Genomic DNA, 9,562 nt, shown 5'->3' with positions numbered 1-9,562 from the left:
TGTTGGATTACATCAGGGATCGGCTTTAAGCTCATATCTTTTTGCTTTAGTTATGGATGGTCTTACTGGACATCTACAGGAGGATGTACCTTGGTGTATGCTTTTTGGTGATGACATTATCATAATCAACAAAAATGGATGACATTATGAAAGCTTCTCGACAATAATTAAGTTAATTTTAGAATGGATGACATTATCACGATTGCAACGAAGGAACAAATTAATCCCATTTATTTACTTGATTGGACATGGGAGTATATTTGTAAATGAGAGTTAGTCTAGGTAGATCGTGATTTAACCATGGGAATCAATAAATTTTTTGAGTGAATGAGATTTTATCAATCCCGGTTCGCTTTTTAATACTGGCATATATTATAGAAGATGATGGAGTTAATATATAATAAAATAATATCATTATCATTTAGCGTACACGTTAAAAGAAATTTGCTGGAGATTGCAATCTTTTTGGTTGGTTTATGGTGGTTAAGTGACACTTCACTTTATCCGAGTCATTGTGATGATTTGGCTCTTGTGCTGTGAGTATGAACAATTTGTATTGATATATTTCTTTTCTAAATGACTTTTCATAATAAGAAAAATGCCAAACTTTTTTCTTTGGCTTATGGTGGTACGTGATGCTTTAGTCATCATCCAATCTATTTAGTTTGTTTTTTATAGAATTCTGAGTACCATTCAATTGTGTTTTTCTAAGATTTCAATTTTAAAGTGAACTTTTCAGATAGCAAGTAGTTTGCACTTTAAATCATTTGAATGCTTAAGAATAGGGGTGTAAACGAGTCGATCTGAGCTCAAATTCATGCCTAACTAATGCTTGGCTTGTCTGTCAAAATGCAAGCTCGATTTCGACTCAAGCTTGAATGGCGCGCTCGAACTCGACTCACAATGATGACACTAGGTTTACAAGCCGACTCGCATGCTTGATCCGAAAGTTAAATTATTATGGGAGCTCACCGGAAAGGCATCGGTGGCTAGGGAAAGTAGTGTCATGACAATTGAGAAGGCATCAACTGGACTATCGATTTGTTGTTCTACCTAATGTTCTAATGCACAGAATGTTGTGCTTTAAAAGAGAAGCATAAAACAAAGTTAAGTGTTGCCGAGATAATAATGCTTAGGTGGATGAGTGGCTTTACTCTTAGAGACAAAATCCGAAATGAATATTTTCGTGATCGGGTTTGTGTAGCTCCAGCGGCGGACAAAATTAGTGAGAGTCATCTTAGATGGTTTGATCACATTAAACATCGATCATCTGATGATCCAGTTAGGAGAGTAGATATTTTAAATTCGACTTATGTTATAAAGGCTGAGATAAACCTAGAAAGACTTGGGCATATTGTATAAAAAATGATCTTAATTTATTAGAATTAAATGAAAATTTGACTCACAATAGGAAGCAATGGAAAAAAAAGAGTCATGTAGCGGACCCCACTTAGTGGGATAATGGCTTGTTGTTGTTGATAAGAAGAAAATTACCAAACTAATCTATTGATCCATTTTTTATCAAAATGCTTTAGCTAAGTTCTTTTTATGGAAAGAATTGGGCATATTGTATAAAAAATGATTTTAATTTATTAGAATTAAATGAAAATTTGACTTACAATAGGAAGCAATGAAAAAAAAAAGATTCATGTAGCGAACCTCACTTAGTGGGATGAAGGCTTGTTGTTGTTGTTGTTGATAAGAAAAAATTACCAAACTAATCTATTGGTCCATTTTTTATCAAAATGCTTTGGCTAAGCTCTATTTAAATTTCTTTTTATGGAACCCAAGGACATTTACTATAACCATTGTGCAATGATTATAGAATGATTATAATTTAATCTTTCTGTAGTTTTTATTGACAGCTTGGGTGATTATAGTAATGATAATGTTGAAAAAAACAAACTAACAATACTTTTGTAGATTTATCTTGGAAATTTATTGGTACTCTCGCCTCTCAAAACATATCATTTATCCCCCTCTTGAAATCTCTGCGCTCTCTCTCTCCATATCTATCTGCTCTGGTTTTATTTCTCCTTATACAACGATTGATGCTTCTCAGACGCCTCTTTGTTGTCTAAATGTAAGCATAATAGGAGTAAAACAATGAGGGGAGGGGGAGGGGGAGGGGGAATACATCAAGATTTTGTTGGGACATTTATTTGGTTTCTAATCTGGTAGAGTTGCGAAGAGTTATGGATGTTTTTTTGTTAATGAAGACACCACTGTGCTTATCTGATATGTTTATTTATAACTGACTTTTTTTCTCTTACAAAAATTTTTTTGGGAAGCAATGGATTGCCTGTGGGGTATAAACTTAGGGAATTTTACTTTACATTTTTATGTGGTCAGTGAAATAGGCCGATAATCTTGTTCGATTCAGCTCTTAATCGGGTCATTATTTATGTCAAGGTTGTTGGTAGCTTGACCTATTGATAGTATTATATGATATGTAGGTCAATTGATATATATATGTAACTTATGTCAGATCTCTATAGTTTGCATAATAATCTTGATGCATGACTTTATCATATACTTGCAATAACATAATCTTGTTTCGATGAAAATAATGAAAATTTACTTTACTCGTGTTTTCTCCGTTTAAAATCCTCTTGATATTCGAAAATAGGGTGGGAGGGGTTTATGAATTTAGATGATGGATTGATAAGGAAACAACTTGAATAGAAAGATAGTGAGATAAAAAATGAGAATAACAAATATTTGTGAAGATGGATTTAAATAAAAAAAAAAGTAAATCAAGTTTGAGGATAGAAGAGCAAAAGATCAAAATGATCATTGGACTATTTATTGGGGGCCGGTTTTAATTCTAGATATGTATGTGATTAATTCAGTTCCTTAGCTGTTTAACTATAATCCAAAATAGTCCATTTGTGGAATTGTTTATTATTAGAATGGAGTGTAGTTTGGGACTAAAATGACCTCTCATAAATAGTTTACAGTCTATTTTAATATTTATTCTCGCGCATAAAATTTTAATGATAGACTTTTTTTTTTGTGCACTAACATAGAAAATCATGATATGTCGGATAATATGTAAGATTCTTATTTATAGATTACAACTCTTAATTATAAGTTAGCATACTTAAATGCAAATTTCTCATTTAATCTTAACAAAAATGAAAAATGTTTATGTGATCCAAATGATATAATGACTGAAATAATCTAAGCCATTGATGAAAGGACTTCTATGTTACGGATATGAATCAACCCATATTTGTGGTCAGTCATTTTTTCAAGCATATCTTGCTCTAAATACTTTTGATACGAATGGAGATGACTTTCCACCTAAATTAGGGTAAATCAATATTTTTTTCAATGACACAAAACAGTAAGGTTCAAATACATAAAGATAAACATCTACAATTTGAGAGGCAGCCGATCTCTCTGAAATCCTAATCCTTGGACTCAAGACAACATTCTCATTATAACCTAAACCTAAGCATAATAGGCCCTATTTTTATACCCCACAATAATAACTAATAATAAGACTAAATTACCTTTTGGCGCCGGTTTAACATTTTTCCCCTCCCAAAAAGACATCTTTTATTCAAGGTGGACAAAAAAGAAATTGTTGTTGGATCAAGTCATGTGGCTCCCACTCATAAACTGATTTGAATTTGGCTCTCGTCGTCAACACTTGATTAAAATAAATGATCGATCATTGATATTGCCTACAGGTTAGGCCTAATCCGTAGCCTTAAGCATTTGTCTCTACAATAAAAGATTGGTTGAAATCAGGTAATGCAGACGTTGCTACATTGTTATGACATTCTTTAACTTATCAAAAGTCTCGGTCACCGCTTTCTCCACTGCAAGTTTTCATTCTTCAATTTCTCTTAATGTCTCGCAATTTCCTCCAGACGCTACTGCTCAAATTCACTCTTGAATCGTTCGCTAAATCTCATCCTCATTTATTCGTTTTAGTCGTCTAGATGTCGTGCTATTTTTTCTAAGTGCTCCGCTTGAGTCTGCATCTGATTCCTTCGCTCGATCATGTGGTTTTTGATCTGCCTAGAACAACGACGTTGCCCTGTTGTCACACCATTTTTTCACATTGTCATTGCTCAAGTTCGCTCTAGATGTCGCGACGGACTGAGGCGATTTTGTGTGAAACTCCAGAATCTTCATTTTTTCATGTCGTGAATCTCCGCTTCATTGACTAGAACTGCTCCTACAAGGGTGAGCAACACTCCTCCATTTCAGATCTGATTTGGCTCTCCTCTTCCTTTCATTTATCCTCCAACACATTTTTTTGGTCGCAATTACTCACTGTATGGTTTTAGAAATCCTTTAAGACACGATCTCGCTACTTGGCTCTCTCAAATCGCGATCGAATCTCATCATCTCGCAATTGTATTGCACAATCCCGTATGATTGGAGAGGGGCAGGAATAGCCAAAGACGGAAGACGTGATCCTATCAGCGCGCCCAATTAGCTCTTATCAAGGCTCCATCGAATGAACAAAATGACAGTATGTTGCAATCCTATCGGTCTTCCCAGCTTGCTCGGATTGCTAACTATTTCGCGAGGCTAGCTCATGAATGAAGGTAGCGACTGTAAGTTGTGATTTTGTCATTGATCTCCCAGAAATCAAATGCTCTTAAAACCAATTTGATACGAACGAAAGACGAATTTCCATTGAAATTAGGACATAAATTTTTTTTTTCAATAACACAAAACAACACAATCTGAATATATAATGATAAGCCTCTACAATTCTAGAGTCAGTCGATCTCTCCCAAACACTTACAATTTAAAAGGTAGGTGATCTCTCTCTGACCCTAATCCTAAGACTGAAGACAACAATCTCATTATAACCTAACCCTAAGCATAATAAGCTCGATTTATACCCTACAATAATAACTAATGAAACTTTAAATTGTTCTTAAGCACCGGTTTAACAACTTCCTGACATTTTATTGTTTCACTGATTCATGCGCTTATTTTTTTAGCTGAATAGAGAGGTTTACGCGGGATAATTTTTATTCTATGTGCTAATATACAAAATCATTTAATGTTGGATAATATGTAAGATTTCTATTTATAGATTTCAGTCCTTAATAATAAGATAGCAAACTTAAATGCAAATTTTTCTCTTAATCTTGAGAAAAATGAAAGTGTCTGTGATCAAAATGATATAATGACTCAAACAATCCTAAGCCATTGATGAAATGACATCTAAGTTACACATATGAATCGATCCAAATTTGTGCTTAACCATTTTTTTGAACTCATCTTACTCTAAATTCTTCGTGGCACCATATTTTTTGGATGATTTATGAGCTTACTCTTTCAGCTAAATAGTGAAGTTCATGCTCAATTTTTTTCATTTTTTGCCCTATAGTTGCATGACACGAACGGGGGAAAATTTCCATCGAAATTAAGGCAAACAAATATATTTTTTCAATAACACAAATTAACACAGTTCGAATATATAATGATAAGTACCTATAATTTGAGAGGTAAGCGATCTCTCTTTAACACCTACAAATTGGAAAGGTAGACGATCTCTCCCAAACTCTAACATTAAGACCTAGGACAATAATTTCATCATAACTTAACTCTGAGCATAGTAAGCTCTTTTTATACCCCACAATAATAACTAATAACAAGACTAACTTGCCCGTCGGCGCCGGTTTAACATTACAAATTTGATAGGGACGGAGACGAATTTCCACCGAAATTTGAGCGAACAAATATTTTCTTCAATAACACAAAACAACACAATTCAAATACATAAAGATAAGTAACTACAATTAGATACGTAGACAATCTCTCCCTAACATATACAATTCGATAGGTGGAAGATTTCTCCCAAATTCTAACTCTAAAACTCAATACACAATCTCATCATAACCTAACCATATGCATAATAAACCCTCTTTATACCTCACAATAGTAACTAGTAAAAAGATTAATAGTGCATATAGGGCAACGGTGTAGTGGCAGTGCGGTGTCGTACCACATTTTTTTGTGTTTGAAAAAACTACGTTTTGCTTTCTTTTTTCAAAAAACTGCAGTGGAAAGCTGTATTATGCAACCTGACCTGATTAAGTGTGGTGGTTGCTAGAAAGTTGTGCTCTGACTTTTTGAAAAAAATTTGTAATAGCCACATCGGTTTTTTGAACAACAACTTCACAAACATTTTTTTTGAAAAAGAAGTTGTAATAGCCAATTATGTTTTTTAACAGCAGGAACTTCACAACTGTTTTTTTTGCAGCAACTTCATAGCTGCTTCTTCAAACCGCTGCAGCTGCCCCAAACAGACCCTAAATTGGTCTTAGGTGTCGGACTAACATTGCATCTTGGATTGTTGAGCTCAGATTCCTTATGTAGATAGATACAAATGCTGGTTATATTTATAAATATGTATTGTGGGATAAGCATTTCCTAGGAGAAGATTCACTATTATCCACATAATTAGATTTTGATGATTTGATATTTACTATTATAATCATGTTATAATCACTCGGATAAATAGTATTAAACTTAGTTTCATGCACAATTTTAAGTCTTTAGACTTGTTTTAGTTTTAGTAAGATGCATCAAATTTTCGCAATGAATGACTCTTATTACATCAGAATATAATCGTGATTTCAAAATGTCGACTTTTAGTTTGTTCCAAATTAAATAATGGGTTATCAAAACAATGCATTTATTGGTGAAATACATTGGTATAACGTTATGGCTTCACTTGCTTGATGAATGATTATATACCTTTTATTTTATTATTGTATGTGTTTGAAAGTTACTTGGACATGCAACTTTTTGGGGCATGTACATACATTTAACACAATTCTTATGTATTCACATACCGCACGCCTAAGCTTGAGTTTTACACACATAACGCTCAAATATTTAATATCACATCAAAAATAGCATTATTACCACTTTTTAAAAATGAAATATACTTTTTTCATGAATAGGTTTAAACCTTGAAAGTGTTTTGTGTAAATATTGAAGTATAGGTGTAATATATGTAAATATATAAGAATTTTGCTCTAGGTATGTAAGTTTTCCCATCTTTTCTTTTTGTTCCTAGAGGCAATATTGTAGCTCTAATTAAGTAATGTGGAGCTAGCAAAGATTGGTTTTATCTTTGGCATGCCTTTTTTGTTATCTAATTCAAGGCTAATTTCATTTGTTTAATCCTCTTTTATGACTTCTTGAATTTGAAAGGGGCTTTTTGAAGGAGATAGGGAGTTTTTATTAGGGTATAGCCCAACAAAATTAGCATCCCTTGGCATGTTCTTAGGATATCATAGTTATAAGAGTAAAAGACATGAATATACTAAATCCCACAATGGTAATGGAGGTAAGATTAATAAACAAATATGCGAGGTACATTTTGGTGTGATGAGTGGAGCTTTGTTATGAATTCAATGGTCATATGTCCCCCATGATCGAGCCTTCATTATTGCAAAGGGTGACTCATAAGTTTCTCTAAGAAAGCTAAAATTGTACAGTTCAATTTATTATGGGATGTGAATTTAGTTATTACAATTGGTATCAGAGCTATACTTCTAGTAGGACTTGTTGTCTAAGGGCGAAACAAGTAGAAGTTGGTGCGCTTGTGACAGAATTTGAAGTGGGCAATGTGAGGATGGGAAGTGATTGACAAGACAAAGGCCTAAGCAAGGAATGATACTAGACAACCTTCTAGATGAAAAGGAGACCGAGAATGAATTAAATTTTGGGAATTTTGCATGCATACCTCACAATTCTTATGTATTTACATTTATAATACCTTAACTTTTATATTTGCATTTATAATATTTTGATGTCATAGACCTATACATGGATATGCGTGAAAAAATGTCAAAATATTAATAATAGTGGTATGTTTGATATGATGTTAAAAACTTGAATGTTGTGAATGTAAATAGTGAAGTTAGGTTTTAGATATGTAAATACATAAGAATTGTGTGTTATGTGCGTACACGGCGCTTAAATCTTTCCTTGAAAATTAAAGAAGGTTTATTAGACTATAGCAGTAAAAGTTTAGATTCCAATGTGATGTATCTTTTGGTGTAATGAGTGAAACATTAAGCTTCCCTCGGGGCTTGAGTCAAATTCGCATGCATACCGCACAATTCTTATGTATTTACGTATCTAACACCCACAGTTTGATATTGCCACATATAATGTTTTGGTGTCATAAGCTTATGCGTTAAAATGTGTCTTTTTCACTTTTAAAAAAAAGTGATGGTCGTATTTTTGACGCGATGTTAAAATTTTGAATGGCATGCTTGTAAATACGAATGTGCGGGTGTTTGAAATGTAATCGCATTAGAATTGTGTGGTATGTATGTAAATAACCCTGAAATTTGTACATCACATATGTGGGCTTGGTCATTTTAATTTCTGCTTAACATTTCAAACTGTCAAGTCATAACATCGCTCCTCAATCACACAGGTGGGCTTTTACAAAAATACCAACCAATTCTTATGTTTTCACAAATCCAAGAACAAAACTTTTAGCATGTAAATATTGCTATTTTAAACACTTTAGAAAGTGAAATACACCTTTTAACGTAGAGGTATGGCTATATAAATACATAGAACTTTAAGCGGTATGTATGTAAATCTTCCTAATTTCAAATTTTTTTTTTTTTTATGCATTGTCCAGGTTAGGAGGACATCAGTCTGCATCATCAAAATTATATTCCAGTCTCTTCAAATGTGCTATTTGCCAATTGGACCTTGCTCCTTGTGAGGGCATATCAGTTCATGCTGGCTCCAGGCCATGGGAAGGCCCTTTCCTCTGCGCCGACTGCCGGAACAAGAAGGACGCCATGGAAGGCAAGCGACCGAGCGGCGTGAAGGTCCCGTAGCTCTTCCTCACCTTCTCTATTCTTGATTCTTTTACTGGATTAACAAAAAAAAAATATTTTTTTTTTTTATTTTGTCTGCCATTTTCCTGAACTTTTTCTTAATTACATGTTTAGAGGATAGCTGGGTTAGTTAGTGATGATGGAATGTGGCATTTTATTATTAAATTCCTTTCTTTTGGAGGGCTTTAATCCTCAGAGTGTGTAGTAGCTTGTAACACATAGCTCAGAATATATTGTGGAATGAGTTCATAACATTATTGTTATTATTATTATTGTACATTTTATTAACAATTTACATGATTTGATGAATTTGTGGTGAGTTTGGAAAAATGGATTGTTAGTGCATAAAATGCTGAATTTGGGGGGTGGATTTTGCAAAAGTGTTGATTGTCATTAAATCTTTATTAAGTGTGTATTATTTGGTCACAATTAAATCGAACTGATGAAGTTTGGTTGGTTCGATTCGGCTACAACATTGGATTTCGATTTTTAGTTCTTAAATTTTTAATATTCAGTTTTTATTTTGTGATTCTCTTTTAATTTTCAATTAGTCGGACGAACCGAAAAATTAAAGTTCTATTAAAATTTCTTATTATATTTTAATTTAATGTTAAATAAACCAAATTTTTATTTTTATTATTATATGTAATATTTGATTGAAATGAATTGATGATTTATAAAATTAAATTAACATTATGTAGATAAGT

The 9,562-nt window shown here is 33.1% G+C and overlaps 2 protein-coding genes across 2 annotated transcripts in view; both read left to right on the top strand.

Moving 5' to 3' along the window:
* LOC110030191 (probable protein phosphatase 2C 3) overlaps window positions 1-9,204 on the top strand; it is a 17,056-nt gene extending 7,852 nt beyond the window's left edge. The window contains exon 8 of the mRNA XM_020732790.1: window positions 8,651-9,204. Within this exon, the coding sequence (XP_020588449.1) occupies window positions 8,651-8,855 (205 nt within the window). The 3' untranslated portion in view covers window positions 8,856-9,204. The remainder of the gene's footprint in view (window positions 1-8,650) is intronic.
* The window catches only part of LOC110030195 (zinc finger protein BRUTUS-like), a 94,488-nt gene that overhangs the window by 38,674 nt on the left and 46,252 nt on the right, over window positions 1-9,562 (top strand). The window lies entirely within an intron of this gene.

This window comes from Phalaenopsis equestris, unplaced genomic scaffold (genome assembly GCF_001263595.1).
Source record: "Phalaenopsis equestris unplaced genomic scaffold, ASM126359v1 Scaffold000672, whole genome shotgun sequence".
Classification (NCBI taxonomy): domain Eukaryota; kingdom Viridiplantae; phylum Streptophyta; class Magnoliopsida; order Asparagales; family Orchidaceae; genus Phalaenopsis; species Phalaenopsis equestris.
Note: the sequence above shows the minus strand (reverse complement) of the source record. Positions and strands in the feature narration are given on the sequence as shown.